Raw genomic sequence first — 21,714 nt, 5'->3', positions numbered from 1 at the left:
ATTTGATATTATTTCTATCTTAACGTGTGACTCTTGACCTGCCATTGTGTATCTGTTCCTCTCAAACCCAGCCGGTCAAAACAGATGGCTGCTTGTCCCGAGTCTGGTTCTGCTGAAGGTTTCTTCCTCATGAGGGAGTATTTCCTTTCCACTGTCGCCTTCATGCTTGCTCAAGATGAGTCTGCGATGAAGTTACCGTAAACTCAAAGCAGTCTGTTCCTCAGATAAATATATATATATATATTTATTTAATCCAACATGGTATAGTACTGGGATATATGGAACGGCATGGTGTGGTATAGTAAATGGCACTGTGTGGTAGAAAACGTGTTGATTTTATTTTACATGTAGTTTAAGGTGCAGTTTCAGGATGCTCATCTGATTAAAGGTTTTCCCACAAATCTCACAACCTAAAGCTGTCACCAGGGGGGGTTCACACTGGTGCTCCTGAAATTTACTGAAACTACCGAAGCTTTGCCCGCAGTTTGAACAAATGTAACTGCTTTGCCTGGTGGCGTCCACGCCGCAGGTGTCCTCAAAGCTGCCTGAAGCTGCCATATTAAACTCAAACGCTCCATCTTGGTTCACTGAGCAGTAATCGCTCACAACCGCCTCCTGTGAATCGTTTAGCTTTAGAGCGTCAGCCACGTCTGAGCTCCTTGGCTGCAACGCCATGATTGAACACTGCTCTTCTTTTTCTCTGTTGTCTGGACAAGTCGAGTCTTTAATCGAAACGTCCCGCTGCAGCTCATCGGCACCTCCTGCAGGTGAACCAAGGTGATACTTCACATTTTGTACAAGTACACAGACTGTCTGATCAGGGGGGTCAGTGCTTTCTTCTGCTACAGACGTCCACATGTGACTTTCGTCAGATGCTGCTGTGCCATTATCTGTTCTAATCTGACTTGCAGAGAGAAAATCCTCAGTGTTGGGCTCCAGCTTCACCATCACTGCTTCCTCTTGTAGACCGTCGACGTACGCAGGGCCAGGGACGAGTTCCTCTGCAGATGCTTGGCCGTTACCAGGTTCTGCAAAGTTCTCCAGGAGCTGATTATCAGGCACTGTGAGCATCAGGTGATGAGCATTCAGCACATCTGAGGTCTCCCCTTTGTTGACAGAAAAAACAAGCAAACAAATCGTTTATTATTAAAATGTTACCTTCGTCCTGTCAAATTGTTTTTTATCCAAAAAAACAACAACTTTGTCCTATTAAATATTAAAAAAATGTTAACCCAACTGCACAAATTGTGCAAATGTAACTGGTTTGCTTAGAGTTTCACAGCATGTGCGTAAAAAAATGTAAACTGAGAAAAAGAATGAATCTGAATCTGTTACATGCAGATGCTCATTGGTGGTCTTGAGTTTTATCAGACTGCAGGACTTTTTCTTTTAAGTTCTTGAAAATAATGCGTTTACACACCGATCTAAACAAGCAACAAATGTAATTTCATGACTCGGGAGGAAATGTCTTATTTTGCTTGATGAGTAATTATAAAACAAAATTGTTCTTTTAATTTTCAGGTGACTTGAAGCTCAGTGATGCTCATGAAGGACAAGTTTCCAAGAAAACGCAGACACATTTTAGCTTATTGATGGACTTGCTGTTGAAATCTCACCAATTGTCTGTTTTAGGCGTTACTCTGATGTTCAGCACTTTTCTACCAGAATCAGCATTTTGCAGTCGTTTTAAAATATAAACTAAAGACAGAAACGTGCTGTCACAACATGATTCCTGAAGTGATGGAAGCTCTCGATGGTCGTTTGTTGTTGTAGTTTTTTTTTTTATCATTATTACAGAAAGTGTTCAATAAACAATAATTGTCACTAAAAAAAATAAAGCCAGTTTTTAATGCTTTATTCTACCACAAATGGTCAACGGGAATTAATGTTGCTCTTTTTTTAACCAACATTAAAGAAAACACTGCCAAAGGAATTCAGGTGGAAAATATTAACTTTAAAGAAAAGAAAACTTTACATTTTGTCTTTCCTGTTTAACTCTTACCATTTCTGTGAGTCTTCATGTGACCTTTAAGGCTGCTCTTCTGATTGAAACACCTCCCACAGATATGACAACCGTATGGCTTCTCTCCCGTGTGAATCCGAAGATGTCTCTCCAGGTGTCCGACTCGCTCGAAGGTCTTCCCGCAGTACGAGCAAATGAAGCATTTCTTGGGTTTCAGAACCCGGATGGACCTGCTCATCGTCTGTCGGTGGTGGTTCACCGGGGCCTCCGACAGGCTTTGTGAAATGGGGTTACTGGATATGACGAGCGAACCTGAGGAGCCATACGACATTTGGGAAACGGTGCTGTTTTTCAGTTTGTCTTGGAAAGAGAAGTTGCTACAAGAAGCTTCTGCTGGCGGTTGGAGTAACTGAGCTATGTTAGGGAAGGAAGACATGTTCTGCGTCGAGCTGCTCGGGAGTTCTGAGCTGCTCGACTCTGGATTATTCTGTAATCCAGACGCCCATATTTGTCCGTCGCTTTCAAATGTGAAGTTTTGAGTTCTGTTCGCCGTTTGTTCGTTTTCCTCGTGAAACTGAGGCCGTGTTACATTTTCCTCAGCAGGCTCAGATTTGACTTGAACAGGTGTTGGCAGGTTCTCCTCGGTCCGTGTTCGGTTCTCAGTCTGGGTCAGGCCTGTTTCCTGAGGGGGGTGTGGATCAATGCGCGGGTTCCCCTCCAGATTTAGGATTTGTTGGCCAACCTGGAGCCCCTCTGGTTGTAACTCATTATCTGACGAGCAGAAAAAAACAATTATTCACGCACGAGGCTGAAACAGTCTTATCAATTTTACACGTTCAACTAATGACATATTTTATTTTTTGGGTACAGAAATATTTGTTTTTCTGCTCAACATCAATGTGCATGTTCTTTTTCCTGGACATCTTTCTAATAATTCATTCGAAAATTCAACAATGATTATCCCAATTTACTTTAATTAACAAATAAATAACTTTTACACATGGATATAAATAAATAACGATAAATAGTTAAAAAATAATAAGGAAAAAAAAACAGTGTGAACGTTTAATCATTACATTTTTTTAGATTTTTTTAATTTATTTATTTATTATTTTTAATAAAGTGATTTCAGAAAAAGATAAGAGCTGGTACCAGAACCAGTATTCAACTGGTTCTCTTTAAAAACAGCAAAGAACCAGTTTGTTTTCCCACAGTCAGCGCGCAACCACAGAGGATCTGATCCTCTCTGTGGAGAAATCTGAGTTTCTGTCGAGGATCGCAGCTCAGGGAGGAACTTTATCAACACAAATCACCATGTTTGCTTCATTATCTCTGCAAACAGACGTCCTTATATCACATATCTAGTGTGAAAATGCTTTTTTTAAAACAACAGTTAATGTTGGCAATATTTTTTTATACCGAGCAGCATTTATTTAAAACTATTCAATAATAGCAATGGAAATTAAATCGATGCATTAATCTTGTAACAAACACTGACTTGAGATAATAGAAAGACGCGACCGTGTTTATTTATTTAAACATTGTCCTGACTTGTCTTCGCAGCATTTATTTATTTATTTATTCTTCTTTCGGCTGCTCCCTTCCTCAGGGTTCACTACAGCGAAACAACTCGCATGAAGACTTCACAACTGTTTTTACGCCGAATGCTTTTCCTGACGCAACCACAGAGCTACCGTTAGGGAATCTGTGGTCAAAGTTTATGGATGTTTTTAACTTTTATGAATGTTAGCTCTGCCCACGAGTCGTATGTTTGGGTTAGTAGAAAGCTGAACGAGGTGAAGCGGCTGCGTGCAGCCGTCACTCCAAGGACACCTCGGGGTCCGAGAGCTTGGCTGAACTGATACGAGTATAAGAAGAAACTTCACACACTGTCCGGGGCAGATTCTTGTGACTGGGCTTCATGCGTCTACTTCCTGTATAACCAGTCCTGAAAGTCTGTCCTTGCAAGTAAAACCAGTTAAAAATCCTCTCCTGTCATTGAGTGCGACTCCTCTGGAGTGAGTCAAGAATATTTTTCTCCAACAGCTACCACAGGTCTATGGCACCCAGGGGAGCAGATGTGGGGGTTAAAGGACCTGGATGGGGCAAATGAGGTGCTTCACCTTCCCCACCCACATTTTGGTGTTGGTCCACGGAGATCTTCCAATCACAGGTTTTATATTATGCCCCTTTATAAACGACTGAAATTTGTGATTTTGAACGCAGCTCTGAGGAGTTATAAAGAGTGAGCTGTGCCAACTTCTCATTCGTGTTTAACTTTGTTTTTATTTTATTGTTCTTTCTTGAATTAAGACAAACTCGCAAAACTATTAAACATTTTACTTGATTGTCTTTATAAATCTGCATGTTTTACACTAAGCCGGCACGTAAACTGGTTTGATGGAAGAATTCCCAGTGAAACATTTCTATAAATCCTGCTTGTGTAACTTATCTGTACAGCTTAAGTTCAAACTTTTACTTACATCTTCTGTGAAGCTTCATGTGCTCCTTCAGGCTGCATTTCTGATTGAAGCGTCGGGAACAAATCTCGCAGCGATACGGTTTCTCACCCGTATGAATCCTCTTGTGTCTCTCCAGATGTCCGGCACGATCGAAACATTTGCCACAGTACGGGCAGATGAAACGCTTCTTAAACATCAGCCTCTTCACGGTCCTCCTCCGGACTGCGTTTCTGTACTGGCTGTAACCCAACAAGCCACGGCTGAACGGGCTCTGCTGAAAACCTCCAGAGTCGCTGCAGGACAACGTCAGCCCTCCACCCAGAGAGGACTCAGAGAGGCACGACATGTGCTGTCCTAAAGTTAGATAGTTTGAGTTGCTGCATCCCGTCTCTTTGTGTGTTGCTGATCTCCACTGCCCACCTTCATATAGACACTCCTCTCCTGGCTTGTCCTTTTGTCCTCTGGGTTCTTTGTTTCTCTCCTCAACAAGTTCACGTTTCACCTTCACTTCAGGTTCAGATGGGATGCTGTGGTTTTCACTGGGATGCACCAGGGTCCTCTCATCTCCAACCTTACTTTGACTTTCTACAGAAAAAAAGACGAACAAAACTAAAGTTATTCTTAACACTGAAAAATTTAGTCTTCATGTGAGCCTCAAATTAAACAGAAAATTTACTATTCTAATTTTTGGCCAAATAAAACAAGATAAACACATATATGGTACCCTTCCACATTTAAAAAAAATCAAACAACTGAAGCAACTGGAGCCAAAAAGCTCCAGTTTTGTCTCTCATCAGTTCAAGACATTTCTCTCAGAAACATTGGGGCTTGTCAACGAATTCCAGTCTGTTTTGTTTTTCCAAGGTTGAGGTGATTTGGGCAGCTGGTAAGGATGCCCCTTGGACGCCTACCAAGGAAGGTGCTCCAGGCATGTCCAACTGAGAGAAGACGCCAGGGAAGACCCAGGACACACTGGAGAGACCCTGTCTCTCAGCTGACCTGGGAACGCCTTCAAGTCCTCCCAGATGAGCTGCAAGAGGTGGATGGGGAAAGAGAGGTCTGGGCATCTCTGCTCAAGCTGCTGCGCCAGCAAACCAACACCAGAACAAGCGGCAGATAACAGATAAATGGATGGAGGCATTGTTTCCCTGAGGCACACCAACAAATGAATCCACATCTGCATGCACACAAAAACATTTATCAGATTTACTTGCTGCCAACCATCTGCAGACCATATGAACGTGTCACCTTGTGACACCAGATGTTTGTTGTCTTTGTGTAAAAACATAGCACACCTGACACTGAAACCAAAGTAAGCTTGTTAAACTGTAAATGTTATTTTTTTTTTAGCCATATATGTATGTACATATATTTAGGCATATTTTAGAAATACAGCAGCTGTTTAACTCTTCACCTTTCTGCACAGCCAGCTAAACAATAGAAATAAGAACAAACCACTTACATCAACTGTTCCTCAAAGGAGAATCCCTGTCAGATCATTTCCATCCTCTTTTCATATAATTTTAAACTTCAGAGCTCCGAAAACCACAACAGCTTTATTCTGATAATTAAAATTTTATTGTAAAATGAGTTCAAATGTGAACTTTATCCTAAGCTCAGCATACATTAAAGTGGGACTGTTTATTGATATTCTGGTTTATTTAATTGCTTTTCAATTGCAAACCTTAAAAAAAAAATGCTTAATTAAATATTTAATACAGAAATAATGCAGCATGGCTGGTATAAAGTTGATATTAGGAAATGAGGTGGGTGGGAACAGATAGGCCCCTAAACCACTATCTGCTCAGGGCCCCATAAAACCTTGGACCGGCTCTGGGTTGGGAAACATCAGGTCCAGCTCACCCTCTCTGCCGTGGAGCCGGTCGGGGCGCAGGGTCACCGCGTAGCGGGCTGCTCTCAGCTCGTTATGCAGGACGTCCACGGTGCTCTTCAGCCTCTTGATCTCATCCTCCCGCTGACACATTTCCAGCCGCAGCACCACCACACCTTCCTCCACAACCTTGGAGAGTTCCGCCACGGCTGCTTTGGCCATGGCATCGATGACGGAGGCGATCTGAGAGCGCAAAGCGACGCCGCTCAACATGATGAGACGCCTTCAAAACTCACGGACACGTCTAAACTTCAAAGCGACAGGAGCAGAGAAACCGGGGGCGCTCGGTAACAGTAACAGGCCGACGTTAGGCCCGCTGACTGTTCACATTCTGTCGCTTTTCTCATTTGGTTTTCAAAATGCAGCTGTGAGCTAGCAAGTACCAGCAGAAAAGATAAACAATGCTAGGTCTGGTTTTACGGAAGTGACGACACAATGCCGTATAAAACGAAGAAAAGCGCAAGATAGATTGATCGGAAAACTACCTTTACTAAAACAGCCAATCACCGAACGCCTTTGAGGCCCAACAGCCAATCACAGCACAGGTCCCGCCCACTTTGGCTAAACATGCACAGAGTCCTTCAATGACCAAAGCTGCCCATAAAAGGCAACAAAACAATCCTCCAAAAGAATAAAGGCAACAGTAAACAATAAAATACTGTACAATTATGAATTTAAGGATTTTTATTTGCCTTTTTCGCATTCATTCAACCTTCATTTATACGTTAGTCTCATATGCTCTCATACTGTATGCTCAGTGAAATTTAAAATTATATTTATAAAAAGCGTGGAAGCACAGGCATCCATTTAAACTGCAACTAAAAGCTGCTTTGATCTAAGTTTAATCTCTATAAACAGTTCAGTTTAACGAAAGAAAAGCTTTGCAGAGAGTGGTGAAGGCTGCACAGCAGTCTGTTGGGAGTCCGCCTCCCCACCATCACCTTCACACCTCCAGATGCAAGAAGAGGGCCACCTGCATCATGAAGGACCCCACTCATCCAGCACACACTTTTTGCACCGCTCCCTTCAGAAAGGAGGTTGAGGAGCATTAAGTGTAGAACCACTAGACTGAGGAACAGCTTCTACCCTGAGGTTGTTACTCATGAATCTCTAATCAGGATAATCACTGTGAAAAATCACATCATGTTGCTGCTGATCTGTTTCATAATCATCTGCTCAAACAGACTCATGTTCGTGCTGCTGTTCGGCGTATTGTTTTTATACTAGTGCTTAGTGTATTTTTAGTTGTTTTTATTGGTTCATATCTTAGAACTTATTACTGTTTTTATTCTACATTTTATACTTTTGTTGGATGCCACTGGGACCCTGTGTACACAATTTTGTTCCACCTCAAGTACCACATGTGGTGCGAATGACAAAGAACCACGAATCCTTGAAGTCTCATCTTGAGCAAGCATGAAGGCGACAGTGGAAAGGAAAAACTCCCTCATGAGGAAGAAACCTTTAGCAGAACCAGACTCAGGACAAGCGGCCATCTGCTTCGACCAGATGGGTTTGAGAGGAACAGATACACAATGGCAGGTCGAGAATCACGTTAAGATAGAAATAATATCAAATGGAAACTACTTAATTTTAACAATTTATTTAAGGAAATGAGGTCAATTTGTCCTCTAGTAGTCTAAGCCTATAGCAGCATAAAAAGCCAACCCTAACTATAGGATTTATCCAAAAAAAAAGCAAGTCTTAAAACTGGACCACTTGGACGCCCAGCGGTTGAAAACCGACTTATGGCTAAACACGTCACTGGTCAGGTTGGGGAGGGGGGCGGAGAAAACTACGGAGTCCGACATAAGATTTTTTCATGTGGGATTCAATGTCGCCCACTTTGGCCCCTGGAATGCATTGGACTGTGGTTTGAGTGACATGTGCTACGTTTCGTACTTTAGATTTCCATCAGCAAAATGTCATACTTTAGACACCAACATGCCATCTGTTTGACAGCAACTTATACTTTTCACTCTTTAAAAAAAAAAAAATTGTATAAACAAAACGGACAAATACCGGTAACAAACAGACGGTACAAAAACAAACCTTGAAGCACACATAAATTCAATTTGGAGTCTTCAGAGTTAAATGTACAGAAGACAAATTCAGTAATTCTTGAAGAAATGTTGGAGCGCAAATACAAAATAAATAAATACATAATAAACAGTAGATGCAACACCACAATCAACAGTCTACAAAAAATATATATAAAACAGAGCAAAATGCTTGTCGTTAATAAAAATTTAAACCTACCGTATTTTTGGGACAGTAAGGCGCACCGGATTATAAGGCTCACTGTTGATTTTTGAGAAAAATTAAAGTATTTTAAGTGCGCCTTATAGTCCAAAAAATACGGTACTTTTAAAGTTTAAAACACAAACAACAAGAAGGAGTAGCTTTAAACTGACATTAATTCAGTGCCGAGATAACACCTTGTTCAAATCCACAAACCCGTTCAGCACACAGCTGAGAGGAACAAGTTCCCGAGCAGCAGGTGAACCTCTTCATTTCATCTTAGTTAAAAGTTTCCCAGCGATCCTCTTTTTGCTCGGCTTCACTCTGCTGTGGAAGCGCTCGTGTCTCAGGCAGTTGTCTCGCCTGGCAAACGTTTTGCCGCAGATCTTGCAGCTGAACGGTCTCTCGCCCGTGTGCACCCTCTGGTGCGTTATCAGTCGGGTTTTCTGGGTGAAAAATTTCCCGCACTCGAGGCACCTGAAAGGTCTGAGGGTGTGGTAGGAGGTCTTGTGTTGCTCCAGCTGAGACAGATGAGGGTAGCCCTTGTTGCAGAAAGTGCAAACAAAGAGTTTCACATTCGTGAACCTTTTTCCTATTGAGACGATTGTGAATTTGCTGTCGTGTTCACCGTTTGTTTGCCCTGCTGTGGATCTCTGAGGCAAAGATGCCGACGGCCCGGCCCACTGTGGAGCAGGCTGCACACGCTCATCCTGAGGTCTTACTGGGCACAAATCAGATCTAACTGAGGAGGTATTTTCCATACTCATAGGGTGAATTCTTTCTTCTACTTTCACTGGAGAAGTTAAGCAATCATCTGCTAATTCTGCCCTTGAAGATGATAAAGAATTATAAGAACTTTGTGTGTCTTTGCAAGCAAAATAAGTGTCAACATTGGAGGTGAAAATGGGTGCATGCCGTTGCACTGGAGCAGGACTGTTCGCAAACATACTACAAGCAGACCAGACGGAGTCGCCTTCATTTTCTGCTCGAGAGCAAACGGCTTCCGGTGCCGTGAGAGTTGTCGTTTCTGCGATGGAAGTCTCAGGTTCTGGCTCTTGTTTCACAGCTGGACTGATGTTATGGTTCTCATCTATTCCACAGAAAGTACTGCAGAGTAAATCAGATGGTTTTAATTCTGGAAACACACCTCCTTCATGACGTTCATTCTGATCTGCAACAAAAATAAATCATTTGTACGTGTAAGAACACAAAAACATATCAAACAATGTAACGTTACCGTCTCTAAAAATATATATATAGTACGATTTATTAAAGTTTAATTTAAATTTACTTCAGTTTTTCTCATAAAATCCTAAATGTATCTTAATTTGCTGTTCCACTAATCATATAATTATAATTAAACTGAATTCAATGCAGTCAAATCAGACAAAATAAATTGTTGCCCCTTTTAAACCATTCTTTGTGTATTTTTTAGTTATTCAAAGTAAAAAAAGTCAAACACATTCAAGAGGATTTCATGACATTATAAAGTGGAGTTGATTAAAAGTACGCGTTAAAACCGGACAGATGATTTTCCTTTTTTTTAATTGCACGGGCAAAGGGTTGATCTGCGGTCATAAGGCTTTTAGTCATGAAATACAGTGAGCATTAAATCTTAGAATTTGAAACAAAAATGACCAGAAAATATATTTAAACATGTGCAATCTAAACAACAGAGCCATTCATACAATATTTATAATAACCAATTCAAAAAACCCATGGCTCCCATCATTATGTACAACTTTGACACTGATGCTACATGTTTGGTTAAATAAGATGAGAAAAAACTATTAAAATTATGGTAAAATGGAAAAAATTGTCAACCGATTTTGAAAGGATACCAGCACAATTTATTCAAGGATTTCAGTTGTACTTTATGAAGAAAAAAAACCTACAAATCAGTGAGACCGTATTAAACAGGGTTTTATTTGAATGGAGTTTGGTGTGACAGGTCACAGCCTGATGTGCAGGTTAGCCTCTTACCCCTGGAAGGGGTTTGCTCTCCCTCCTTCTCTGTAGCTCGTCTAGCCGCAGCTTCTCGAGCCTCACAGAGTTCAGCCTCCATCATCTTCAGACTGCGCCGCAGCTCCTGGATCTCGGTGTCCCTCCGCTGCACATCCAGGCGCAGGACCACGGCGCCCTCCTCCACCAGCTTCGTGATTTCTGCCACCGCAGCTTTAGCCAGCACGTCCATGATGGCGGCGACTTGCGTACCGAAAGCGAAGGGGAAAGTCATCCCGCTTAAAGTTTAAAAACTCAGCAGAGACGAAGTGTAGGTTTTTAAACTGCTAAACGCTTCCGTAACAAATTGGGGAATGACATAAACAAAACGGCAAAAGCGATTGACTCCCCGACACCTTTCTTTAGGGTTACTTCCGGCAAAACATTTGAAAGCGGATGTGACGTTTACAACAAACGTAAAACACCTAATAGATGCGAACTGAAAAATCCTTGGCTGTCTTATATATATTTTTTAATATATTTTATATTTTTATTTTTTATATATTTTTTTTATTAAAATTTACTTGCTGAAAGTGTATGTGCGTGTATATATGCGCATATAACTCTAAGATGAAAAAAAAAAACTCGTACACACGCTAAATGCTAAAAGTAGCAAAATACTAGCAAAAACTAATTGTAGCTAACTAATTATTTGGCATAAGTAGCAGGATGGTAGCTAAAAGTAGCAAAAGGCTAGCAATAAATTAAAAGTAGCAAAAAGCTGGTTAAAAGAAGCTGAACAGTGGCTAAAAATTAAAAGTATCAGAAGGCTAGCTAAAAGTATTGTAGCAAAATAAGACACAAAACAAGCATACTGAAGCAGATTTTTTTAAAGAATAATTCTTTGAAAGATTTGAAGATATTCCAATTTGGAAAAATGTAGTTAAAAAGGTAAATATTTTGGAAAATTATTAATATGACAAAAAACTAATAGCACCCAAGCTAAGTAGTTTGATGAATGAATAAAATCTTACAAAATATGAAGTAGTCCGATTGTCAAAAATGTAGAGAATAATGAAGCACTTCTGTCTATCATTGTGCAAAATACTTTGACTAGTAGATATTTTCATCCAAGATTCAATTTATTCTTGAACTTCAAACCACATCCTTATCAGTACTGTTTATGTACACATAATCTGTACACAGAAAAATAATTAACAAGTGTGAATATTGAACGTGAGGGATTCAGATTTTAGATTAATCTTTAGATTTTTGGATACAAAAAGTGTAACAATGCAGAAGAAATGAGAAATGATCCAAATGTGTTTTTATTAAAAATCCTCAAGTTGAAGCAGAAATTCATGTAACATTCAGACTTTACTTTTTTCTTCACTTTATGTTTTAACAGTTACAGTAATGGAAGCGGCTCAGTTGTTCAGCCGACAACATCACGTGCAGCTGCATCAGCCACGCGATGCAACTGAAATAATTTATATTAAAATAAAATCCATCTAATTATGAAAATACAGCCTTTTATTGTACATGGTAAAACCTTGTACAGCAGACTTAGTTTAAATCATCACTTTTTACAGACTTTAAAAAAATCTATTCACTATACGTTGCTGTGGTAAAACCATGCATGAGAAAGAATAAACAGCTTTGTGATTTTTATTGATCTATATTTTAGATTTTATATCAAAATGTGGAACAGGAAATTACACTGAATGCAAAACTTTTTTTTTTTTTTTTTTTTGCAATAGATTTAAAAACTGCAGAAAATGTCTGCTTTAAGATGGTGAGTGGAAGCTTTTACACAGACAAAGTTCTCATCAGTGATATTTATCCCACAAGAACCTCAGTCTGGGTCAGAGCTGGAGAACCGTGGAACCCACAGTTTGATTTAAGAACATAATGCACTATGACTAAAACACACATCGCCTGTGTGGAGTTGTTCTTTGGCTACAAAGTTTACTTCCCTAACCCATCTCCCTCTGCCTCGCCCTCTCGTATCCGCTCTTTCTCTCTCCTCATGGTTGCTATGGCAACCGCCTCATCAAAACACATGCTGAGGGGGCTGTTTCTCCTGGTGTCCCTCGTGGCCCCTTCGACCCCCTCTCTCCTGCTCTCCCTGAGGAGGGCCGGCCTCTCGCCGTCCCCATCCTTGTCCCCGTCCCGGGCCGGTTCTCCGGCTCTCTGCGCCTGCTCCGCCGGGACTCTCAGAGAGGTGTCTCTCCTGTCTCTTTGCTGCTGCTGCTGGCGGAGGGTCAGGGCGGTGATTCTGCAGTACTGAGGCTTCGGAGGCACGACAGGCACCGCTTTGACTTGGTGAACCTTCAGCTGTTTGGAAACAACCAGCTTTCTCCCGATGCCTGCCGGGCTGTAAGTGTCACAATTATCGTTTTCCTTTAAATCCTTTAGATCAGAAGTCACCGCCGGTGACCATTTGTGTACCTGCGGTGGGGTTGTGCATTCATCTCTCTGTGTGTCAACCTCCTCCTTGTCTCTGTCCACTCCTTCTCTGTGTTTATGCTCCAATTCTTGATGAAAAGTGTCTTTCTCCTCGGTTGTTGTTTCTTCCTCTGTGAGTTTTCCTGCATTTGTCTCTTGTGGTTCCTCCTCGTCTTCTCTAACTTCTGTCTTGTTTGCCACAGCTTCCAACTCTGTTTTCTCCTCTCCGTCTTTATCTGCCTGCGCAGCAGCAGCTGCCTCCCTCTGCTCCTTTTCCTCGTCCTCTATCACTTCACAAACAACGTCCTCAAACTCACTCCAAATGTCACTGTTTGTTCTGCAGATTCTAACGTCCTGCTCGTGGTTTTGGTCAGCTGCTCTTTCACTGCTTCCCTCTTCAGGTTTTTCTAAAACACATTGTTCACATGCATCATCTCTTCCTGTTTCATCTTCTCTAAAGCAGCCTTCTGTATGTTGTGCTGGAGATAAGGTGTCTCTAGATTCCTCTGTCAGAGGAGTTTCTTTCTCTAGGAAAGGAGGGGAATGAGGAGAATCACTGGGATGAATTTCAGCAGCTTCCTTTACGTCCTCAGCCGTTGTTTCAGCATTTGACTCATCACTGTCCTCGTTGCTTGGCTGCAGAAACTCCACACAGCAGCTTCTTGATGCTGACACAGATTTTTCACTTTGTGTGCCAATGCTTGTTGCAACACTGAAATAACAGATAAAAAGAAGATTAAACATTTTTAAAAAAGGCAGGAGTAAAATAAAGTATGAATTCAGGGTTCAGTTAAGGACATGCATCTGTTGTTTTTACACGTTTTTGCTTTTTTAAAAATAATATAAAGTAATTGAAAAGTATACCAGCAGGTGGAAATGTTGCAGAAAACCATTTAGTTTGTGGTGAGAGATTTAAGATGAGCTGTAAAATGTTTTAAAATGAAGTCAAAGTAGAAGGGTATTGTTGAAATGAGGTTTTGTAATTGAAATGAATAAGCATATCGATTTAAAAAAAAAAAAACCACTGCATAAAAAAAACGAGACAGACTGAAAATTTTTGTTCACAGCCAAAGTGAAACGTTAAAAACCACAGCCTGAACTTTCATAAAGTTTTACATCTGAGCAACCATTTTACCTGGCATAAAAACAATAAAACTGAAAATATTTTTTACCACCAATTCCTTAAATAAAACTAATTGTGTACCTTTAAATTCCTGCAGGAGAATACTTGAGAATTGGAAACTCCAAATTAATTATTCTTACATGTTTGATTTAAACTCTAAGTTCCTGGGAAAATAGACAGTTTATTTTAGATTTTAGCTACTTTGTTTTTCATTATATTTTTTATTGGCTAATTGTTAACATTATGCATAAGGCTAGTAATGTACAAATGAATGTTTGTGGAGAAAAACAACAATGACAACAAAAGAAATTGCAGCAATCAAACCGTTGGCTAAAAGTATCCATCCATCCATCCATTATCTTTACCCGCTTCTTCCACTTTGGGTCACGGGGTCCCCGGTGCCCATGTCCAGCAATCACTGTGCGAGGGGCGGGGTACACCCTGGACGGGTCGCAGGTCCATCACAGGGACACAGAGACAAACAACCATTCACTCTCTCACTCTCACCTAGGGACAATTTAGAGTTACCAATCAGCCTAACATGCATGTTTTTGGTCTGTGGGAGGAAACCGGAGTACCCGGAGAAAACCCATGCATGCACGGAGAGAACATACAAACTCCACCCAGAAAGGCCCCTGGACTGGGGTTTGAACCAGCAACCTTCTCGCTGAGAGGCAGCAACTCTACCAGTTGCCCATTACAAGCTAAATTATTTTTATTTTTTTTCATTTAGCCTTTATTTATCCAGGTTAGTCTCATTGAGCCAGGAGAACTCATTTTCAAGAGAGACCTGTTTAGGGAGCACATGGTGGGGTTAAGGACCTTGCTCACGGGCCCAGAGTGGGGCGAATGAGGGTGGGGGCAAGTGTGGGTGTTTCACCTACCCCACCCACAATTTTTGATGTTGTCGGGGCCGGGGCGTGAACCGGCGATCTACGGATCACAAGCCCACCTCTCTAACCTCTGCGCCACCACTCCCCTAAAGTAGTAAAAGCTAGCTAAAAGATAAAATTATATTTTAAAATGTAGCTAAAAACTAAAGTGGCAAAATGTAAAAGAAGCAAAATGTAGCTACAAGATAGAAGTAACAAAAATGTTAGCTAAAATATTTAGCTTTTTGGGGTTAGGGCTAAAATGACAAATGACATGGTAAAATTGTTTTTAGCTCATCTTTTGCCATTTTAGCTATTAGCTAATCTTTTGCTACATCTGGCCAGCTAAAATGACAAAAGTTTAGTTAAAACTAAGTGACAAAAAGGGTAGCTAAAAGCTAAAAAAAAAAAAAAAATCTAGCAAAAAGGAGCTAAAGGCAAAAAGCAAAAAAGCAGAACAGTAGCTAAAAGTAACAAAAATTCTTCAAGAAATATAAACTAAAGGTAGCATGAAAAAACAAGCAAGGCGAGCCTGTTGCCGATTATCTTTAGCATCCTTCAATTCTTTTTCAGTTGTTTAACTAAAAAGATTAGTTAAAGTGAGTTTAAATGTGTGTTTTGTGACAAAACACTAAGACTTAGTACAAAATGCTCCTGCTTTATAACAGAGTTAGATTCACTCATTTATAAGTGATTCGATTTCAACACTTGCTCTTGTCAAGGGCGGACACCTTCCCTCCTCTCCCTCTCCTCTTTGCTTTGCTCTGTCCTGTCTGTGAAACTGCTTTTGAGCCTCTCTTCTACAAATCTTCAGAATCTCCACGAACGGTTGGAAAGATTAATCTTGGAGAAGTTGTAAGCTTGACTTGAGAATGTGCCAAGCTTGGCAACACTCAAGACTATGTGCAAACTATATGTGGTGCAATTCGCCTGGAAGCTCTGTAAACCTCGATGCTCTGCCCCTCCCCCCATACCGAGGAAGTCTATGGACCAATCAGAGGGGCCCCGACTGAATAAACATTCTGTCATCATTTTAGGACTCTCTGGGTTCTATCTGACGTCGTCCTCAGCACCCCTCGAGAGTGTACGGATCTCTCCAGAGGGAACTATTTGATCTGAGCGATTATACCACTCTTATCAGAACTCTTGCAGAGCCTCTGTGTGTTGTCTCTGGACATGCTCACATGTCGGCGTCATTATGTGCCTGTGTGCAAACTATGTTGTCACTTTCACCACTTTATTGTCTGTCCAAACAGGTCTCACTTGTAAATAAGTCTTTGCGGCTCAGTGTGACTTATCTGTTTAAATAAAGGTTGAATGAATGAATGAATGAATGAATAAGTAAATTAGTTTTCACCTTTGTGTTTCGTCTTCCATTTGATCTCTTTCATGATGAACCTCGTCTTTGTTATCGTCCACTTCCTTTATCTGCTTCTCTTCCAGTCCGTCTTCATCACTTCCACCTTCCTCATCTGCAGCTTCTGTTTCTTTGTGAGCAGAAAGGTCGAGGTCCGATGACTCGGAGGGTTTCCTTTCAGAACTATGTAACTCCTGTACGGGGTCCTCGTCAGGACTGGAACAGTGTTGGGTATCCGTGTTGTCCGCGTCCACTTTCAACCCGGACAAATTGTTCAGGAAGAAATCAGGTGGGAGGCTCCTCATGAACATGCTCTCGTCGTCCTCGCTGCTGTAATCGATTTCATCGCTGTCGACCTCCGAAGGTTCTTCAGAGCTGGACTCGTCCGGCCCCTTTATGGGGGAGGTCGCGAAGGGCAAGCTGAGGGATTTAGTGTGTCGACTGTTTAGGTCGAGGCTGAGGGGTCTGTGCTGATTGGACTCTATCGGACTCAGGGTGGGTTCAACTGGACTCACCAAAGAGAGCATTTGGGACGAGTGAGACTGGTTCATGATTTCATACTCGTCGTCCGAGTGACCAGGAGGCTCGACGGAGAACTCGTTCACCTGGAAGTTAAAAGTGACAGGAAGTGAACTCTTCACAGCTTTCAAAACGTATTCACGTACTTTCAGAAGAAGTATTTTCCACCTGCATATCTCATCTTCTCCGCAGACAAATGACGCACCTGATAGGACAAGCCACACTCCATGTGGTCCATGACGCTGCAGTCCATCTGGTCCAGGAACTCAAAGTTATCTTGGATGTAGCCGGACAGCTTGTGGTCGTCCTCCACTTCAGTCGAGTTAAGTAAGTGAAAAGAATCCAACTCGCCGTCGTCTCCGTGGTGTGGCGCTGCCGCTGCTGGCTGATGATCCGTCAACTCTGTTCCCATCATTACTGGGAAAGATGCACAGACCAGAATTAGTGGTGAATATTTTTGGAAAAGAGCAGCTGCAACATAAAAACTCAGAAAATCTATCACAAACTAAACACAATGACGTTATTGATGCAGATCTACTTCATCTGTTAATGAATGTTTGGAAACAACCGCCTTTCATTGTGACTCGCAAGCTTCAATCTACTCTTATCTCTGTTTTCTGACTCTGAGTTTTGCTCTTAATTAATTTACCCATATATTCATTATCATCATCTGCATCTTGTGCATCTTGGTCATTAGCAGCAGCATCTTCACCATCCTCTTCCTCTCTGTTGAAGCTTTCAGCGTCTTGCTGCTCAGGCACATCTTGGTCTCCCATCACCGTCTCCTGCTTCAGTTTGCTCAACTCTTCCTCCTCTCCTGCTCCTTCACCTGCCGCTTCCTCTTTCGTCTCTTCTTTGTCCTTTTCTTTTGGACGTTCCTCCTTTTCCTCCATCTTTTTGGGCTCTTCAACATTCCACTCCATTCCTCTGCACTCCCTTCTCTCCTTCTTTTCTACCCCGTCTTTCCCGTCCAGTTTGTCCCCTCCGTCCTTTTCTCTTCCTCTGTGGACGATCCTATCACTGCCTCCTCCTTGCAGCACCCCTAATGCCAAGTTGGAGGTGATGTGTAGCGGCACGGTGACCAATGTGGGACCTGTGATGTGCATGGCTGCTCTTCGACCAGCTTTACTGGAGAGCCCTGGCGATCTGGACTGGACGCTGTCACTTCCCAGTATCCCTAAACTTTCAGGGTCAAGAGCCGTGTATGTGCCCTGGATCCCCGCGCCGCCACTCACTAAACCTGTCCCTCTGCGGTAGGTCACAGCGTATTCACTGCCACCAATCCCACCAGGAGACACAGCGACTTCTGAGGCAGGCTGAGTGGAGGTGGAGACGATGGGAGACGTGCTGGTGGACGGGAGACGCTGGCCAGAACGTCTGGACGCTGAAATACAAAAGACAAGTCACACCAAAGACAAGACACTCGGAGACAGATCAGATACTGTGATCAGGTTTTGCTTTGATTGGTTTTTAAAACTAAAACTTTCCTTCACGGTAAAAGCATTGAGTTAACATTTAAACAACACGGTAAAGGTTTCATTGAGGAAAAAAAAAACATTATTAAGTCATAAAAGAACTGTGAAAATGTTCTTGTGAACAGCACCTTCGTTTGAATAGGACGGAGTGCTGAGGGAGTCCATGCTTCTCGCAGGTCTCAAGGAAGTCACGTCTTTCTCTGAAGTTACAAACAACAAAACAATTCTTAAAACATATGCCATATTTTCCGGTGCATAAGTCGCATCAGTCAAAAAAAGCATCAAGAAGAGGAAAAAGCATATACTGTATAAGTCACTTTGGCGTATAAGTCGCAGGACTGACAAATCTACACAAAGAAATCTGTGACTTATACACCGGAAAATACGGTAATTTATATAAAGCAATAAAAGTAATCTCACAGAGGCTATATTTAGTTTCTACGTCTAAAATATTCTCTTCTGCGTTAGCTTCACTAGAAGATGAACGTAGCGTCATTTTTTGATGACGGGGCCTCATACCTTTGGTTGATTGTTTGTGCCTCCATCGTTTGTCGGGGAATCGTTCTTTGATGTTGAAAATGGACATCCACTTCCTGCCTTTCAGCGATCCTTTCCTCCTGAGGTGACAAAACCGTTTTCATAATCAAAATGGATTAAAATTATATCTATATTCTAGCTAAGAAATTCTGACACTTCTTCTGTCAGTCGTTCCCTCTTCAAGGGTCATCCTCCTCCATCTCACTCTGTCCTCTTCATCCTCTGTCCTCACTCCAACTCCCTCCATGTCCTCTCTAACTGCACCCACATATCTCCTCTTTGTCTTTTCCTGGCAGCTGCATTTCTAACATCCTTCTACCAGTATACCCACTGTCCCTCCTCTGGACATGTCCAAACCTTCTCAGTCTGGTCTCTCTAACTTTATCTCCCAGTTGTTCAACCTGTGCTGTACCTCTGATGATCTCATTCCTCATCTTATCCATCCTTGTCACTCCTAAGGAGAACATCAACATCTTCATTTCTTCCATTTACAGTTCTGTCTCCTGTCTTTTTGTCCATGCCACTGTCTCCAAACCGTGCAGCGTAGCTTGTTTCTCTAGTCTCTTGTAAACGTGATTTATAATTTGAACAGATACTGTAATCACTGTGTTTAAACCTGCATTCAGCCTGACATGAGTCGAAGTTTGCAAGAACTCTGCGCTGAAATGACTCTCCAGATGAGTTATTACTTACTTGTCTGTGCCTTCGATGATGGCGTGGTAGGGTCTTATCGGGAGGGGGCCGTCTCCTGGACTGATGTTCCCAAAGTTGGGCTGAGAAGTCTTGAAAAACACCAAGTCCTGTTTGGAAATCGCTGACGGAGAGGGGAGCGACTTCCTCCTCTCAGAAGGGGCACCTGAAGGAGGCAGAAGAAAGAGATGACGCACATGTGTGTTTGACACGAGAGTACAAATTAGTGTGTGTGTGTGTGTGTGTGTGTGTTTGTTGTGACCTTCTTCAGGAAACAGCTGAGGGACGTGTGTGAGGATGAACTCCACCACAATGGACTGGACCCGGACCTCCATGAATGCTGCTGTGCCGTTAAACCCAGACGCCTCAATGTCCTTTGACCTGAATACGTTGATAAACAGATTGGTTCAATGACTGTTGTCTGGTGGGAATAAGGAATAAGAAAAAAACAATGCAGGTTAAAAAGTAAAATATAAAACAAAATGACAAAAGAAGAGTGGCAGAGGAAGAAAAGATGGGATTTGGAAATTAAGAAACTACCGTATTTTTCGGACTATAAGGCGCACCAGATTATAAGATGCAATAAGCAAAACTAAAACGTTTTGACAGATTTTTGAGCACCGTGTACCACATAAAATCAGTTCGAGGTCAGTAAGCACAACCAGAATTAATACATAAAGTGCACCTGATTATAAGGCTCACTGATGATTTTTGAGAAAATTAAAGGATTTTAAGTGCGCCTTATAGCCTGAAAAATACAGTAATGAGTGTAAAAATAAATAAATAAAGCATCTATTTATAAACATTCCCTCTGTCAAAAATTGCTTCATTAATTAACTTGTACAATTCTACAATTGCACCATTTAAAAACAAATGTATTTATCCATCCATCCATTATCTTCTGCTTGTTCTGAAGTTGGGTCACAGGGGCAGCAGCTTGAGCAGGGAAGCCCATTTAGCAAAAACATTTAACTAAAGCAGAGGGGTCCAAACCTGGTCCTCGGGGGCCTCTATCCTGCACGTCTTAGACGTTTCTCCACTCCATCTCACCTGATTTGAATCTGTGGGTGATTAAAAGTCTTCTGCAGAGCATGAAGAGGTAACTCATCCGTTGAATCAGGTGTGTTAGAGCAAGGAAACAAGTAAAACGTGCAGGAAAGTGGCCCTTGAGGGCCAGGACTGGACACCCCACTGTGTTCTGATGGTGTATTCAGTTGGAGATCCTTCAAGATAACAGGACAAGTGGAGCAGAAGTGCAAGAGAGAGCAGGTGAGACACGTTTAGTGACGTTAGGAAAGCAAGTGTTGATGCACAATCCGTTCAGAACTTAATTTCTCTCTGAACAGCGGCTGCGCTCTCCTATAAGCTCTGCTTCATGTCTGACTGAGTTTCTACGTCCAAAGACAGCAGCAGGTAACACCGTGTCTCATATCACCTGAGCAGGTTGGGGGCCCAGACGATGGCCAGGTTCCGTGCGTGCATGCTGGTCTCCGAGGAATAAGACGCCATTTTGACGAGATGACGCATCAGAAACTCCAGAGTTCTGCAACGCCGACAGGTGGTGGTCACTTTTTAACTTGTTGCTGCTTATTTGTTGTTTTTACAGCAAAGTTCTCCAAACTTTTCATGTTCCAACAAACTAAACAGCTGCAACAGAAACTTGTGACCCTGGCTATTGCAGGTTTAAGTACACAGACACTGATGACAAAACAATTAAAAATTAAAATGACAAAACCAACAACCTCATTTCAGCTTATAGAGCGGGCTCTGTCAGCTCACGAGGAATTATTTGGGTGCAATAACTTTATTTCCCCAATTTAATTGTAAAGTTCAACTCAAAGTTTTTATTTTGTTACATTTATTTACTATTTAGTTATTATTTAAAAAGTGAATTCCAGTTAAATGTCAAATATTAGAAGTGTTAGAGTTATTTTTCTTTCTGTTATGAGTCAGATTTGTAGTTCTGAGGTTCTTGAAAAATAGTGTGGTTTGGGTTTTAAATCCTTTAAATTTGGAGAAAAAAATGATAAAGGAATTGTTAGTTTTTTTTATATATATATATTTATAAACTTACTAGAGAATTATGGGTCATTTTGGTGCATGGTGTTCCTTTTTATACACAAAAAACCCCCCTGAATTTTATCAAAAAATCTGAAATGTCTACCAGTAATTTGTTTGTTAACCAAAAAACTCAC

The 21,714-nt window shown here is 41.6% G+C and overlaps 2 protein-coding genes across 2 annotated transcripts in view; both read right to left on the bottom strand.

Annotated features, from left to right (window-relative positions):
• Window positions 1-336: 336 nt before the first annotated feature.
• LOC119414290 (sal-like protein 1) lies at window positions 337-6,715 on the bottom strand. Its single transcript, XM_037681385.1, has 4 exons — window positions 6,289-6,715; window positions 4,447-5,010; window positions 2,003-2,734; window positions 337-1,106 (listed from the first exon to the last, which is right to left on the bottom strand). Exons 1-4 carry the CDS (start codon window positions 6,527-6,529, stop codon window positions 337-339), a joined length of 2,307 nt encoding a protein of 768 aa, XP_037537313.1. The 5' UTR covers window positions 6,530-6,715.
• A 5,751-nt stretch (window positions 6,716-12,466) lies between these two features.
• Window positions 12,467-21,714, bottom strand: part of si:dkeyp-68b7.12 (rho GTPase-activating protein 30) — an 18,587-nt gene continuing 9,339 nt past the window's right edge. Inside the window, exons 5-13 of the mRNA XM_037681907.1 lie at window positions 20,955-21,062; window positions 19,782-19,900; window positions 19,523-19,685; window positions 18,812-18,909; window positions 18,421-18,492; window positions 17,467-18,201; window positions 17,023-17,234; window positions 16,299-16,903; window positions 12,467-13,658 (exon numbers count right to left, since the gene is read on the bottom strand). Coding sequence (XP_037537835.1) covers window positions 12,467-13,658; window positions 16,299-16,903; window positions 17,023-17,234; window positions 17,467-18,201; window positions 18,421-18,492; window positions 18,812-18,909; window positions 19,523-19,685; window positions 19,782-19,900; window positions 20,955-21,062 — 3,304 coding nt within the window. The remainder of the gene's footprint in view (window positions 13,659-16,298; window positions 16,904-17,022; window positions 17,235-17,466; window positions 18,202-18,420; window positions 18,493-18,811; window positions 18,910-19,522; window positions 19,686-19,781; window positions 19,901-20,954; window positions 21,063-21,714) is intronic.

The sequence above is a fragment of the Nematolebias whitei genome, chromosome 9, assembly GCF_014905685.2.
Source record: "Nematolebias whitei isolate Nwh7 chromosome 9, NemWhi1, whole genome shotgun sequence".
NCBI lineage: Eukaryota > Metazoa > Chordata > Actinopteri > Cyprinodontiformes > Rivulidae > Nematolebias > Nematolebias whitei.
Note: the sequence above shows the minus strand (reverse complement) of the source record. Positions and strands in the feature narration are given on the sequence as shown.